The sequence below is a fragment of the Dreissena polymorpha genome, chromosome 3 (assembly GCF_020536995.1).
Source record: "Dreissena polymorpha isolate Duluth1 chromosome 3, UMN_Dpol_1.0, whole genome shotgun sequence".
Taxonomy (NCBI): Eukaryota; Metazoa; Mollusca; class Bivalvia; order Myida; family Dreissenidae; genus Dreissena; species Dreissena polymorpha.
This window is the reverse complement of record NC_068357.1, coordinates 151,096,896-151,114,053: the sequence shown is the minus strand read 5'-3', so window position 1 is coordinate 151,114,053 and position 17,158 is coordinate 151,096,896. Positions and strand designations below refer to the sequence as shown.

The 17,158-nt window shown below is 36.1% G+C and overlaps 1 protein-coding gene across 8 annotated transcripts in view; it reads right to left on the bottom strand.

Moving 5' to 3' along the window:
- Positions 1-17,158, bottom strand: part of LOC127871970 (tudor domain-containing protein 7-like) — a 107,864-nt gene that overhangs the window by 26,419 nt on the left and 64,287 nt on the right. For 6 of the 8 annotated variants that reach the window (XM_052415272.1, XM_052415271.1, XM_052415276.1 and 3 more), the window contains 9 exons: positions 15,601-15,734; positions 12,863-12,917; positions 11,402-11,449; positions 10,920-10,979; positions 7,792-7,944; positions 6,108-6,218; positions 5,728-5,868; positions 4,944-5,034; positions 3,353-3,496 (listed from right to left, as the gene is read on the bottom strand). In XM_052415272.1, coding sequence (XP_052271232.1) covers positions 3,353-3,496; positions 4,944-5,034; positions 5,728-5,868; positions 6,108-6,218; positions 7,792-7,944; positions 10,920-10,979; positions 11,402-11,449; positions 12,863-12,917; positions 15,601-15,734 — 937 coding nt within the window. The remainder of the gene's footprint in view (positions 1-3,352; positions 3,497-4,943; positions 5,035-5,727; positions 5,869-6,107; positions 6,219-7,791; positions 7,945-10,919; positions 10,980-11,401; positions 11,450-12,862; positions 12,918-15,600; positions 15,735-17,158) is intronic. The other 2 variants (XM_052415275.1, XM_052415277.1) reach the window with 2 other exon arrangements.

Sequence of the window (17,158 nt, the reverse complement as noted above, 5' to 3'; positions counted from 1 at the left end):
TCTGCTACCATCATGTAGTCGAATATATGAAAAACAAGAGCAAAGCATATTCAACCATAAACTGGTCACAGACCAGATTATCATACGGCACATAAAATCATTATTTGACCATAATGAAAATTATAATAATACTGCCGTAGATCATAAATTAAACAAAAGTTTAATTCAAAACAGATGAAAAATAAAATGACGATCAATTAGATTGTCATACGGAACGTTAAAATCATTATTGCACACAATGGCAAATGATAAACAATCTGTCAATAGAAGAACACGCTTTGCACGATCTCGTAACACATTAGAAAAACATGCTTTGCACGTTCTAGCAATGTATTAGAAGAGCACGCTTTGCACGTGGTCGTTCGCGCCTGAAAACACCCAGCATGGTAGAAATAAACCATTGTTCCATAAAAACAAGCATGGCTTACATTTTACAAATGAAACAAGGGACAAAATTGTCACAAAACCAGGTTTTCATTGTGAAAAAAAATCTGATAAAGGGAGAAAACTCAAACTGAACTTTTGCAATGAACAAACAAAATTAACCCCCTTTGTAAGTTTGTTTAAAAAAAAAAAATCTATTATTAGTCGTGGCGACCTTGACATTGGAGATATTGACGTGATTCTTTCGTGCGACACACCGTACCATGATGGTGAACAAATGTGCCAAATGATTTTAAAATCTCACAATGAATGACATAGTTATGGCCAGGACAAGCTCATTTATGGCCATTTTTGACCTTTGAACTCAAAGTGTGACCTTGACCTTGGAGATATCGACGTAATTATTTCGCACGACACACCGTCCAATGATGGTGAACAAATGTGCCAAATGATTTTAAAATCTGACAATGAACGACATAGTTCTGGCCCGGACAAGCTTGTTCCGCCAGCCTGCCAGCCAGCCAGCCCGCCCGCATTCGCCAATCTAATAACCAGTTTTTTCCTTTGGAAAACCTGGTTAACAAAATCCATTAAATCCACACAAATTCATCTGAATGAGAAACAAGAGCACCGCCTTGCGGGTGCAGACCGCTCATCTATTTTCTTTTTAAAGGTGAAGGGACTCTCATTTTCAATCACAAAGGAGGGAGGAGTGGAGTGAAGAGGGGTGTATAGTGTGGGGTTGTGGACATTTATTACATTATCTTCCAAAAAAGCGAAAAAAAAAAAAAAAAAAAAAAAAATCGGGGGGGGGGGGGGTATAGTGTGAGGGTGTGGTGATAATTTGTGAGATGATCTTAAAAAAAAAAAAAAAAAAAAAAAAAAAAAATCAAAAAAAAAAATTTGGGGGGGGGGGGTGGGGGGGGTGGGGTGGGGGTATAGTGTGAGGGTGTGGTGGTCATTTGTGAGATGATCTTATAAAAAAAAAAAAAAAAAAAAAAAAAAATTAGGGGGGGGGGGGAGGGGGGGGAGGGGGGGGAGGGCACGGGGGATGGTTTGGGTGAAGTCTATTGTGGTATGTCAGGTAAGAGTAGTTTCATCAAAGTATCAATCAAATCTAATCATAAATAAAGAAGTTATGGCAATTTTAGCAAAATTTAATAATTTGACCTTGAGAGTCAAGGTCATTCAAAGGTCAAAGTAAAATTCAAGTTGCCAGGTACAGTAACCTCATGATAGCATGTAAGTATTTGAAGTTTGAAAGCAATAGCCTTGATACTTCGAGTGGATCGAAACACAAAATTTAACCATATATTAAAAGTTACTAAGTCAAAAAAGGGCCATAATTCCGTAACAATGACAACCAGAGTTATGCAACTTGTCCTTTTACTGTACCCTTATGATAGTTTGTGAGTGTTCCAAGTATGAAAGCAATATCTATGATACTTTAGGGGTAAAGTGACCAAAACATAAATCTTAACCAAATTTTCAATTTTCTAAGTATAAAGGGCCCATAATTCCGTCCAAATGCCAGTCAGAGTTACATAACTTTGCCTGCACCGTCCCCTTATGATAGTTCATAAATCTTGCAAGTATGAAAGCAATAGCTTTGATACTGTAGGAATAAAGTGGACCTAAACACAAAACTTAATCAAATTTTCAATTTTCTAAGTATAAAAAGGGCACATAATTCTGTCAAAATGCCAGTCAGAGTTACATTACTTTGCCTGCACAGTCCCCTTATGATAGTTAGTAAGTGTTGCAAGTATGAAAGCAATAGCTTTGATGCTTAAGGAATAAAATGGACCTAAACACAAAACTTAACCAAAATTGTCAATTTTCTAAGTATAAAAAGGGCACATAATTCTGTCAAAATGCATGCCAGAGTTATCTAACTTTGCCTGCCCAGTCCCCTCATGATAGTAAGTAAGTGTACCAAGTTTGAATGCAATAGCATTGATACTTACTGAGAAAAGTGGAACTAAACGCAAAACTTAACCAAAATTTGCAATTTTTTAAGTACAAAAAGGGCACATAATTCTGTCAAAATGCACGCCAGAGTTATCTAACTTTGCCTGCCTAGTCCCCTCATGATAGTAAGTAAGTGTACCAAGTTTGAATGCAATAGCATTGATACTTTCTGAGAAAAGTGGACCTAAACGCAAAACTTAACCGGACGCCGACGCCAACGCCAACGCCAACGCCAACGCCAACGCCAACGCCGACGCCAAGGTGATGACAATAGCTCATAATTTTTTTTCAAAAAATAGATGAGCTAATAAAAAGATAAATAACACAATTTATCTATTCAAAACCCCAATCAACCAAGTGAAATAAATCGAAAAACAATATTTTAATTCAGAGCCGTAAAAGACACGTATACACCTGGTTGATCCGGAAAGAATATTGAAGGTTGGTTACCGATTTTTGGCTAGGTTGCATTGCACTATGTTTAACCTGGCCTGTAATACGGTATTGAGGTGGCGGATTCCCAGTTAAAATTCCGGATGAGTTATTTCCCCTTGGAAAGTATAAGCATACAATAACAGGTCAGTATTTATGACATTAAAATGCATTTTAGGCTGCAGTTAATTTATACCAATCTAAAGCTTGACTCTCACCTGATGCATAACACAAGACCAGTAGGTAACCTACTACATGTATAGCGAAACTTAATGGAGATATCTGTACATTACAATCACTGATTCATTGTTACAACCTTATTACGGTAAAGGTTGTTGTAATTGAACATAAAAAAAAAATGTATCGCACATGAGCACCAAACGGTGACTAAATTGGAAGTTCCAATCTAATCACCCCAAAAGATCGCTCTACAAACTTTTCATTTAAAGTGGGCTGATCATCCTCAAGACAAAATGACTAACAGAGGGACACAACAATGCATAACTCCCTCTCAAAATTCAGTTTGCAAGGTTATTCAATGACTGTTGCGTTGTTCTAATATTACCAGGGTGAAAATCGTCTTCGTTGGCAACTGTTTGTAGGTCAGGGCAGCACATGTAGGCCACTTCGGCTTGCACCAGTTTGTTGTTGATACTCTGCGACATGTCAGATTTCAGGAATAACTCAAACTCAACCAATAAGTCCTCCTCTGAAATATACACAAGACTCATGGATCTGAATGTGAAACTATTGTAAGTAATTAATTAAACTTTCTCAGATACACTAACTTAACATTTGGTATTTGCTTCCTTTTTTTTATGTATACAAACATTGAAAAACAACAACATCCAAGTCAAACATTCTTGGAAAATGGGTCAACAGAATTATTACTTTGCAACTTGAAAGTGAAGAAAAATGTCTACAAAGCTCCCATGAAAACTTTGATAAAGTCATTGAAATCATCAATTTCCTCAAGTCTATTGGTGGTTCATATAAAGTAGTTGATTTTATGCCTATGTTTGTTATAAGAATCACATGTTTCTTTGTATATCTATTTTCTTTGCATTCATTCTATCTGAAAAAACATGAAAATAATTGAATTTTTCACTAACATATTATTTAAAAGTAAACATTTGGGAAAAAGAGAATAATAGGTTAGTGTTGATTATAGATCAGGTTTATCATGTGAGCTTAGAAAACAAAAAGCAGGTGCCTTGGCAAGAGCTTTTTTGTTTTCGTGCCAAGCATGATAAACCTGATCTATAATCAACACTAACCTATTATTCTATTTATCCCACTTTTTATTCAGTAAACCTTTTTATTTAAACAAAATTAATTTAACTGGGTAATTTCGCGTTTTCATGAGTGTTTGTCGTACTTTGATAATGACTGTAGTGTAACCAAGGTCAGTGTATTACTCGGCGTTCCAAAAATAACCGCTGATCAAATAATCAGTTTTTAAAATCAGAATATCATTCTGTGACAAAGAGTCGTGCATTATTAATTACAATTTTATTCATATTGAATTGCAAATCTAAAAGTTTTATATCATCAATATAACATTCAGTTGGTATATACAAGGAACTACATTTGTTTACAATGTAGCCTAACAAGCAAATTCGTGAATTGATATCCCCCGCAAAAATACTTCTAGACACAAATATTTCTGGACTGATGGACAACGCCAACATCATCCTCTTATCATTTTATATACTTATACCAAGTTTCAATTAAATCTGTCATCGCACTTCCAAGATATGGCTCCAGACACACAAAAAGAGCATTTTTTTCAAGATACAAAGGGCCATAACTCCGTTATTATCCAATGGTGTACAATGCCATTTGGCGTGCATCATCCTCTTATCAATATATATACTCATACCAAGTTTCAATGAAATCCGCAAAAGCACTTCCAAGATATGGCTCCGGACACAAAAGTGCCGGACGGACGGAAGGACGGAAAGATGGACAACGCGAAAACAATATCCCTCTGCCTATGGCGAGGGATAACAATCCCTCTGCCTATGGGGAGGGATAACAACGTAGCACGTTCTGTTGATTATACCAGAAATTTAATCAACACGGCTTTAATCAACCGAATTCGCTGTAAAAGTGGGATAAAATAACTTTTTATCAAGCCCTTTTCCTGTTATTACCATAAATAGTTTTAGTGAATCCCACAAGTGCTTCTTCTCCCACTAACTCCTCAAACAATTCAGTCGCCTTAGAACTCCATGCAGTTTCTCCCTGAAACAAAGATGTGTTAAATTTCTGACTTGGTTCTATCTCAACAAACATTCATGATTTATTAATGTTTGATTCTGATTCTAATCACCTATCCATAACAAAAAAACGTAACAAAAAATATAATTATCGGTATAACCTTGAACTTTTTAAAAAACATGCACAATATCTGGGGATAAGAATTCATCATATATCAAAATAAACATTTTGAGGCTCAAATATTGTGATGTGTGAGGACTTTTGATTAGTCAACAATAGCCCCCTGTCTAACAAACTCGTTGTATGGCTATAACACCCAGGACCCGTGTTGACCAACTCATTCTTAAACATTAAAATAGACTTACGACTCAATAACACATACTTCAGGGCTTGAAATATAATGGCTTAAAATGGTGCTCATGTAATAAACAAACAGTTTTAAATACTTGTTATATCTCCTGCAAGACCTAACTGGATTTAAAACTTTAAAATTTTAAGAATGAGTTTCATTTTTAGAGACCAAATTCAAATATTTATTGGTGTATACATTACAGGTGCAGTTCTTTCCTGTAAGCGCTCAATGCCATAGTAATGAGTTAGGGGGGTAGAAAAGCTTGTGACAAAAAAAAGTCAGATGCATTGGGAGTTTTTATAAGTATCCAATAGTCCCCAGCCTTACCTTATGGTAATTGGGGTATATAACATCCATTTTCTCACCTGTAAAGGTTCAATGCCGTAGAGGCAGCAGTTAATGGCCTGCGGGGGAAACTGGGCTGTTTCCGGGGACAACCATCGGATGTCCTCAACCTTGACATCATCTGTGTTGCCATAGTCAACAAACAGCAGCTCTAACATACCCTGAAGTGAGGAAATATTTGCAAAGGTGACTGCAGTTGCCAAAAAACAGGATAAAAATACACATTTCATGTTTCAGAATGTAATTTTTGTCTAGAATTCCGACAGAATTTAACTTTCAGTGACACGTTAAGTAAAAGGTTATAATGACAATTTACTTTATTTAGGCACATGTTAAGTTATTAAATTCATATTAAAACATGGACAACTTTTGACCTACAGAATCTGTGCATCATACTCACATTATCTTTGACCTCCAGAATCTCGGCCCGTGTCCACATTCCGTCCCCACTAAACAACCCCGCACAGAACTGCCCCTTCTTCAAAGACTTTGCGTCTACAGCTCCTGCCACCTATGATACAATAAAAAAGCAATTGATGGTCATGAACCATTATTATATAACTACATATGAATCACTCATACAACTAATTATATAAGTTTTAGCATTATCACATTCGTATTTTTAACACAGATCTATACTATCAAACAAGAGATGTGTTTGTCAGAAACTCAATGCCCCCTACTGCGCCGCTTTGATTTATTAACATTTTTTATTATATCCCTTTAAAAAATATTACTTCCCTTGTAAAAACCTGTCAAATGATAAATCAAAATTATCTCCCTTTAGAGCTTGTTACTTCCCTTGGATTTGTTTTTTATACCTTTGACCTTGAAGGATGACCTTGACCTTTCACCACTCAAAATGTGCAGTTCCATGAGATACACATGCATGCAAATATCAAGTTGCTATCTTCAATATTGCAAAAGTTATGGCCAAGTTTTCAGACGGACAGAAGGACAGACAGTTCAAATGCTATATGCCACCCAACTGGGGGCATAAAAAAATACAAAGCACTCCTAAAAAGGAGCCGGGAGGAAAGACTGACCAGTATTTCAACTTTTTAACATTTTAATAAAACTAAGATATATCACGGTACAATATTTCAAATGAAAGGTTTAAGCATTGTTTTTTCAATTGCAATAAGATATTTTCAATAATATATTAAATATCAAAAGATTTTCACACTTTTTGTGCTGACCAGTAAACAGGGGCAGCTAGGTGAATGCAAAAATGGACAAAGAAACAGCACCAAGCTATTGTTCTCTTGATCTTTACCTTCCTCCTTGCACTGGAAAAATCCAGCTTAATGCATGGGTGTAAAGTGTCCCCCCCCCCCATATTAGCCTATGAAGTCTGCACAGGCTAATCAGGGAGGACACTTTCTACTTTGATGGATTTTTTTGTTTAAAGTAAATCTCCTCTTTAATGATTACTCTGTGTGGATGACACTTAACACACGAGATTTAAGCCCAGTTTTTCCAGAACTTGGCTCATCTTGTATAGCCACCTACCTTACAGTGGGCTTGCAGGGCCTTACTAATGGTGTCTATGATAGCCACCTACCTTACAGTGGACTAGCAGAGCCTGACTAATGGTGTCTATGATAGCCACCTACCTTACAGTGGACTAGCAGAGCCTGACTAATGGTGTCTATGATAGCCACCTACCTTACAGTGGACTAGCAGAGCCTGACTTATGGTGTCTATGATAGCCACCTACCTTACAGTAGGCTTGCAGGGCCTGACTAATGGTGTCTATGATAGCCACCTACCTTACAGTGGACTAGAAGAGCCTGACTAACGGTGTCTATGATAGCCACCTACCTTACAGTGGACTAGCAGAGCCTGACTAATGGTGTCTATGATAGCCACCTACCTTACAGTGGACTTGCAGGGCCTGACTAATGGTGTCTATGATAGCCACCTACCTTACAGTGGACTTGCAGGGCCTGACTAATGGTGTCTATGATAGCCACCTACCTTACAGTGGGCTTGCAGGGCCTGACTAATGGTGTCTATGATAGCCACCTACCTTACAGTGGGCTTGCAGGGCCTGACTAATGGTGTCTATGATAGCCACCTACCTTACAGTGGGCTTGCAGGGCCTGACTAATGGTGTCTATGATACTGTCCTCACGTTGGCAGTAGAAGCAGCCGGGGTGGTCAACAAATGTGGTGTACAGGGTGACCTGGGTTGTGTCCGCATCAATCAGCAACACACGGGGGATGGTTAGTGACTAGAAGAGAAGAGATGTGTGAATGACAATAGCAGGTTGAGTTGAGTTCATGACGCTTGTTCTTGGAAAACTGGGCTTAATGCAAAAGCCTTAAAAATTGTGCCAGATTTGCCTGTTCAGTCTGCACAGGCTAATCAGGGACAACACTTTTAGCTTACATGTATTCCTTTAAAGTTAGTCTCTTCTAAGGGAATAAACCAGTTTAAGCAGAAAGTGTAGTCCCATATTAGCATGTGTGTACTGCACATGCACTGAGCCAAAGTTTCTCAGACAAGGATCCAAAAAATTATGGTTAGTGATGCATGTTCTTAAAGTGCCCATGACAAGGTCATAGAAAATGTCATTAATTAAAATGCTAAATAATTGCATTTATTGCTGACAGTTGCAATAGAAATAGGTGCCACTTAATAAATAATGCTGATGGTTGCAATAGAAATAGGTGCCACTAAATACACAATCCTGATAGTTGCAATAGAAATAGGTGCCACTTAATACACAACACCAATATAGCATGCAATTCTTTTACATGTTCTATTCCATTTAACCACATCCATGTACATCTTATTCCATATAACATGCCATAACTAACACCAAGAATTTACTGTATGTCCTTTATGCTAAAATAACCTCAGTGAAAACTTTACTTATAAGCTATTTGCAAGGCAAGATTGAATATTCACTTCCTTATTGTTAACAAAAATATAAGTAAAATGTACAAAACTTCAAAAAAAAAATTATCAAAACGTTTAACTTTCAAACAACTCACGTTTTCTCTGTAAACATTGTTTTTTACCTTAGTGTTTATTTAATTTAATTGCAACATTGAACTACAAACAGGAATGTTTAAAACAAAATTTATTAAAAATACATTTTTTATGGGTGCAAATACGTTTATTTTGTCACCCACTGAACCAAAGTCCTTAAACATGGTTCAAACAGAAATCGCAAACCTAATTTCAAGCACTTTTCAAGGACTTTTTAAGGCCAAATTTTCATTTTCAAGGCCAAGAACAGTACGTTAGTTTCCTTTTAAAAAAATGCATTTTCAAACCAGATTAACACAGTAAATGTCATTTAATTGCTCAACCTCATTAAACTTATTGCATATAAACTCATACATGTTATTTAATTACATACAAATACATGTTTTAATATCCATCCTTAACTCAATGAGTCTCACATATGTATTTACTTTTTAAAGTTATTACAAACAAATAAATTGATTCTCAATTTCATGTTTTCTGTGTGGGTTTCCCCTTTCTTGTGGGTTTTCAAAGCGCTTTCCCCAATCCCCCGACATCAATGGTCTTCATACATTCTCGACAATGTGCTTTTCAAATGTCATTTGTTTTCTGTACCCAGGAATATTCAGTTAACCACCCTGGTTTGAAACGACACTTCCCCATCGCTGCGTTTTCACTCGCGAAAATTGATCACAACGAAGAACCTCTGACGTAGTACACATAATCTGTGACGTGTACACATAACATTTCGTACTCAATAGTGTAGGAAGCTTATATTTCGTACTCAACTTTTTGCGCGAAGGAATTTATGATAAATTTTCATAATATTTCCCTTAAGAACGATTTAAGTTAATAATTAAAGCGATGATAAACGTAATTTTGAGCAGAAGTAAACATTTTCAAGGCTTTTTTACATGAAATAAGCACTTTTCAAGCACTTTTTCAAGGCCAACCTTTGTTCAAGGGCTTTTCAAGCCTAGGACTCATTTTCAAGCACTTTTCAAGCCCTGTGCGAACCCTGTTAAACAAATTTGGCATGTTGACACAATGCACTTTCACCTTCAAAGAAAGCTACACTATAAATTGTATTATTCCAAATACAAATGCCTGCTCAATTAACAATGAGCTTTTGTAACAAAGACTTATAGCGCTTTTTTAACCCTGATCATCAGTTCAATTTCTTGTCAGGTCAAACGGCAACGGAACATTTTACATTATTTGCTGCACCATTTGTATTTACTTCAACAAAGAAGAAATCGAGACAGTGTTTTTTCCTTCAACTTTGGGTCTGGTAGGAGAACCAATTCCCAATAGAAACAAGTGATATGTTTGTGAAACACTATGTCCCCATATACTTAACCTTTGACCTTGAAGGATGACCTTGACCTTTCACCACTCAAAATGTGCAGCTTCATGAGATACACATGCATGCCAAATATCAAGTTGCTATCTTCAATATTGCAAAAGTGCACATGAAATGAGCAATTTTGCCCATATATTTGACCTTTGACCTTAAAAGATGACCTTGACCTTTCACCAGTCAAAATGTGCAGCTCCATAAGATACACATGCATGCCAAATATGAAGTTGCTATCTTCAATATTGCAAAAGTTATTGCAAATATTAAAAATTGCACAAACCAACAAACAAACCAACAGACAGAGCAAAAACAACACGTCCCCCACTATAGTGGTGGGGGACATAAAAAGTATATATTTTCCCAAATGGGGCCTAACAATTCCCAATTGAAAGTTTCCCAAAAAGTTTTATTTTGTAAATAAGTCTAAACATGTAAATAATCTCCAAATCCAGCTCTATAAGTTAAACCTTAAAAAATATACTATTGAAATCACTTTTATTATTTATGTTTAAGTATTTGGAACCAGCCCCAATCCCAAAATGGTGAAAAAAAAACACTGGGAGAAGGATTCTGCCATTGCATATCTTATTGACATGCAGAAAATACCCATGCAAATAAGAGGAAAACGATTGGACTGATAATGGCTGCGAGCAAAATATGTTAGCTGTCAAGATCTTTTAAACCTGGATAAAATGTATACATATTGTATCATAACTATAACCATTAGCAACATTAAAGGTAACTAAGAACAGAAGATTAACAGAACAAAAGCACAAAATAAGATTCAACATAAGCAGTACAACACAAACAGTATTATTGCAAATATAAACTATTGCTAAAGAACTAAAATGGGTAAATTTCAACTTGTTCACCTTTTCAATTTTGATAACAACAGATTTCATTTTAGACTTTTCCTCGGATTTATAGGGGTCCTGAAATAATTTTTTTTTTTTTGTTCATGCTTCCACGTGAAATAAGTTATCCAAACAGAACAAAGGGTACAATTAATCAATTTTTTAATTGAAAGAGTTTTGCAACTTGACGAAAGAAAACAACAACAAAAAACATCAATGGTATAAAAAGGTTCTTTAAAGCTCAAAACTAATACCTAAAGATAAAGTCATGTCAATTTGATAATGGTCAGGACAGACATTCTTGACACTTTGCTCTTCTTTCAATTGATGAATATTTGTTTAAGTAATGCAAGTATTTTGTTTAAAAAAACATGTTACTAATGCATATAATTGTTATATATTTTAATAAAAAAACATGCTCTTATTTACTATTTTGGTATAAAAACGTTCTCATTATATCAATTGTAAAAAGAAAAGTATTTTTAGATAATATAGTTCACCTTCTCTACTTTGATCACTACTGACTTGAGCTTAGGTCGCTCAGCATTCTGAAAGTGTATTTATGATTTAAAGGGGCATATCAACAGTACAGTCAACCACATGCCAGAGTATTTAAGGATTTAAGGCACTATTAAGACTCACTAAGGCTAACAAAAAAAAACAAACATGAATGCCCCCACATTTCAATTTTGTCTGAAAACTTCACATTATAAATGAAACTGTTAATGACCAAATTTGACCTGTAAGTGTGACCTTGACCTTGAGGTATTAAGACAGGCGGTAGATTTAATACACGGTCACCTGATGGTGGTCATTTTCAGTAACTTGGCACAATGAATGACAAAATAAGTCTGTTCAAGCTGTTGCACGGCAAAATTTGAACTAATAAAGCTAATAATGACCTTGACCTTTGACGTAGGGAGATTCAAAGTTACACATCACATATCATCTAATGATGGATTAGTTTAGTGCAAAGTTATTTGAAAATCCATGGATTTATGGCAATGTTATGGCTGAAACAGACTATTTCAATCGTTTAATGGCAAAATTTGACTTTCGACCTTGAAGTTTGACCTTAACCTTTGAGGTAAGGTGACAGGCCTTGCACATTACAAATTGTCTTATGATTGTTTACAGTTCTGCCATGTTATTTAAAATCCAAAAAAATATGGCAAAGTTATGGCTGAGACAGTTATGTTCTATCTATTCAAATGCATGGTCAGATTTGACTTTTGACCTTTCAGTGTGCATGACCTTGACCGGCGAGATCAGAAGACAGCTTCTAAAAACAACACTTTGTCATATAATGATAACATTTCTGCCAAGTTATTTTTAATTCTTTACAGCTAAGACAGGAATTTTTGGAAGGATATCCAACAATCACAGACGCCAGTGTAACTGCTATATACCTCCTTCATGGGGACGCATAAAAAATAACAAGATAAATTAGAAATTGTATAAACAACAAGAGCTGTGTTTGTCAGAAACACTATGCCCCCTATAGCAGCGCTTTGAAGTAAAATTTCAATATATCATTTGGAAGGTTTAGAAATTATCTCCCTTTTAAAGCTTATTACTTCCCTTGGATTGTATTTTTTTACTTTTGATCTTGAAGAATGACCTTGAACTTGACATTTCAACACTCAAAATGTGCAGCTCCATGAGATACACATGCATGCTAAATATCAAGTTGCTATCTTCAATATTGCAAAAGTTATGGCCAATGTTAAAGTTTTAGGACGGACAGACAGTTCAAATGCTATATGCCACTCTACCGGGGGCATAAAAAAAACAGACAAATAATTTACATAGATAATTTTCAAAACGGAATGATAAACAAAAACGATAGTAAACTTCACAGTAGAATAGCAGTGTTCTATTGTTTGTAGTAACAATCACATACAAAAGTAAGTAACTAGCCACAACAATAGGAGGCAATTTAAATGCAAAGTAAATCTCACCATGTTTTCGTCAACAAGAATTGGATACACAATCTCCCGATCTGTGTTTTGCAACCTGGAAGATTTACATGAAATCAATGTCACTGCAAATAGCTTAACAATTACAATAAACAATACACAAGAAATTACTATTAAATGTTGATAACGACTGATATTCATAAAATATCTTAGGTACATATGTTCATGCTTTGCAAATATTATCATTATTTTCTCTATTTTATTACCAGGGAAGAACCAGTACATGACGTCTAAAAAACTATCGTGAAAATGCTCCCTTAGTAAGGACTGACCCCATGATCTCATAGTCAAAAGCAGGACAGCGTATCAATGACACCATTGTTATGTTACTATTGGTAACTGTTGGTAACTTCTCACATTTCTACATAAGCGATGTCAGTCCATGATTTCAGCCTTACTTTACTTTGGGTTACTACTCACATTTCTACATAGGCACCGTCAGTCCATAACAAGCCTTAAATTCTATCGGTAACTATGGGTTACTACTCACATTTCTACATAGGCGATGTCAGTCCATAACAAGCCTTAAGTTCTATCTGTAACTATGGGTTTCTACTCACATTTCTACATAGGCAATGTCAGTCCATAACGTCAGCCTTTGGTTCTATCTGTAACTATGGGTTTCTTCTCACATTTCTACATAGGCAATGTCAGTCCATGACTTCAGCCTTAAGTTTTATCTGTAACTATGGGTTTCTTCTCACATTTCTACATAGGCAATGTCAGTCCATAACTTCAGCCTTAAGTTCTATCTGTTACTATGGGTTACTACTTACATTTCTACATAGGCAATGTCAGTCCATAACTTCAGCCTTAAGTTCTATCTGTTACTATGGGTTACTACTCACATTTCTACATAGGCAATGTCAGTCCATAACTTCAGCCTTAAGTTCAATCTGTTACTATGGGCTACTACTTACATTTCTACATAGGCAATGTCAGTCCATAACTTGAGCCTTAAGTTCTATCTGTTACTATGGGTTACTACTCACATTTCTACATAGGCAATGTCAGTCCATAACTTCAGCCTTAGGTCCTATCTGTTAAAATGGGTTACTACTCACATTTCTACATAGGCAATGTCAGTCCATAACTTAAGCCTTAGGTCCTATCTGTTACTATGGGTTACTACTTACATTTCTACATAGGCAATGTCAGTCCATAACTCCAGCCTTAAGTTCTATCTGTTACTATGGGTTACTACTCACATTTCTACATAGGCAATGTCAGTCCATAACTTCAGCCTTAAGTTCTATCTGTTACTATGGGCTACTACTTACATTTCTACATAGGCAATGTCAGTCCATAACTTGAGCCTTAAGTTTTATCTGTAACTATGGGTTTCTACTCACATTTCTACATAGGCAATGTCAGTCCATAACTTCAGCCTTAAGTTCTATCGGTAACTATGGGTTTCTACTCACATTTCTACATAGGCAATGTCAGTCCATAACTTCAGCCTTAAGTTCTATCTGTTACTATGGGTTACTACTCACATTTCTACATAGGCAATGTCAGTCCATAACTTCAGCCTTAGGGCCTATCTGTTACTATGGGTTACTACTCACATTTCTACATAGGCAATGTCAGTCCATGACTTCAGCCTTAAGTTTTATCTGTTACAATGGGTTTCTACTCACATTTCTACATAGGCAATGTCAGTCCATAACTTCAGCCTTAGGTCCTATCTGTTACTATGGGTTACTACTCACATTTCTACATAGGCAATGTCAGTCCATGACTTCAGCCTTAAGTTTTATCTGTTACAATGGGTTTCTACTCACATTTCTACATAGGCAATGTCAGTCCATAACTTGAGCCTTAGGTCCTATCTGTTACAATGGGTTACTACTCACATTTCTACATAAGCAATGTCAGTCCATAACTTCAGCCTTAGGTCCTATCTGTTACAATGGGTTTCTACTCACATTTCTACATAGGCAATGTCAGTCCATAACTTCAGCCTTAGGGCCTATCTGTTACTATGGGTTACTACTCACATTTCTACATAGGCAATGTCAGTCCATGACTTCAGCCTTAAGTTTTATCTGTTACAATGGGTTTCTACTCACATTTCTACATAGGCAATGTCAGTCCATAACTTCAGCCTTAGGTCCTATCTGTTACTATGGGTTACTACTCACATTTCTACATAAGCAATGTCAGTCCATGACTTCAGCCTTAAGTTTTATCTGTTACAATGGGTTTCTACTCACATTTCTACATAGGCAATGTCAGTCCATAACTTGAGCCTTAGGTCCTATCTGTTACAATGGGTTACTACTCACATTTCTACATAGGCAATGTCAGTCCATAACTTCAGCCTTAGGTCATATCTGTTACTATGGGTTTCTACTCACATTTCTACATAGGCAATGTCAGTTCATAACTTTAGCCTTAAGTTCTATTAGTAACTATGGGTTTCTTCTCACATTTCTACATAGGCAATGTCAGTCCATAACTTCAGCCTTAGGTTCTATCTGTTACTATGGGTTACTACTCACATTTCTACATAGGCAATGTCAGTCCATAACTTCAGCCTTAGGTTCTATCTGTTACTATGGGTAACTACTCACATTTCTACATAGGCAATGTCAGTCCATAACTTGAGCCTTAGGTTCTATCTGTAACTATGGGTTACTACTTACTTTTCTACATAGGCAATGTCAGTCCATAACTTCAGCCTTAAGTTCTATCGGTAACTATGGGTTACTACTCACATTTCTACATAGGCAATGTCAGTCCATGACTTCAGCAGGGTACCCAGGTCCTTGGGGGCCTCTTCTTTATATGTTTCCATGTAGAAATGTGGTATCACAGTGGCCCATAGGCCGTTCTTCTTATTCTTCAATATCTGCAAAATAGTTAAACCAGCCTTACAGACGTTTCATAGCTAAATAATTCACTTATGTCCATAACAGTGGCATAAACATATGTTAGACTTATATAGCTCACAATTGTCAATACCTTTAACCCTTTTATGCCTTGTGGACTCTTCCATCCTTCTAAATTGGATCAATTTATTTCCAAAATTAGGGATGTCTAGTATTTTTATTGCTATATTTAGAATATTTCTTACAGAAATTCCTTTAAGCAAACAGCCAGGGCTAGCGCTGGCCCAAAATATCTTTGAGCCACCCAGATCTATGGGGGTCCGGGGGCATGCCCCCCCCCCCCCACCCCCCGAAAAAAATTTGGATCCTAGATTATCTGTGGTGCGTTTTGGGCCTATTGCCAACCAGTTTTCGTTTGTTTAAAATAACAATATATACAAGCACATGTCACATATCATAATATACATCACAATTTTCACAGTTATAGAGATATTTTCATACAGCACGTTTTTAACAACATGATGAATGGCATGTAAAATACAAGCATACATTTCATTCACAAAATACATTGCAAACAAATCCTGCTATGCACAGAGAACAAATTCATGACATGTATCATTATTATTTCATTATTATTCTGCGCTGTTTTTTTACAAGCCCACAGTTTGAAGATCACTTTAAAGTCAACATCTTTGCAGTATTTTCCTTCAATTGAGATTTTCATGAGATGTTCCAAATTTTATAGACGATATGAATTACTGTTCCTATGTGTTACAAATTCGTAACTTTAATTAAACTTGAATTGTAATTAAACCGCGCGTGTTTTTCACATTTTCCTTTGATTAAAATATGCCGCTGTTAGTTAGCATAGTGTGTGAGTAAAACGATCAAATTAATTAATAATCACCTTTTCATCGGCAGAAAGTTGTTACATCAACGACATAGAACTAATTATTTAATTATCACTCTTTAATTTAGATCGATAGTCAGCTTGGAAATAATTAATTTATGGTCAGGCTTATTTTCATTTTTAATCTTATCATACGACATTTGCGACCGACCGCTATTTTGTTTGCAGACGACAATATTAACTGTGTATTCAAAGCTCCACCCATTTTTACGTTTCATTCAACAACGTCATTTCATGTGTAAGCGAACTCAGTTTTGATTGGCCAGCTACCATGTGCACTTCAATAACAATAAGGTCAAGCGATGTCTCGATACAGGTGCAGACCGGTTTTCGTTCACTGTTCAAATTGCGAATACTTTCATTGAAACAAAGAGAAAAATATAGAAAACCAGTTTCGGGTTAAAATGGCGGCGGTTTTCAATGAAATTTTACGATATTTTAGCATTTTTGCAAATCGGATTTTTCTTGAGCCAAATTCTCAATATTTTCGCAAATGGCTCAAGTGGCGAACGACAGCGCGAGCTCTGAAACAGC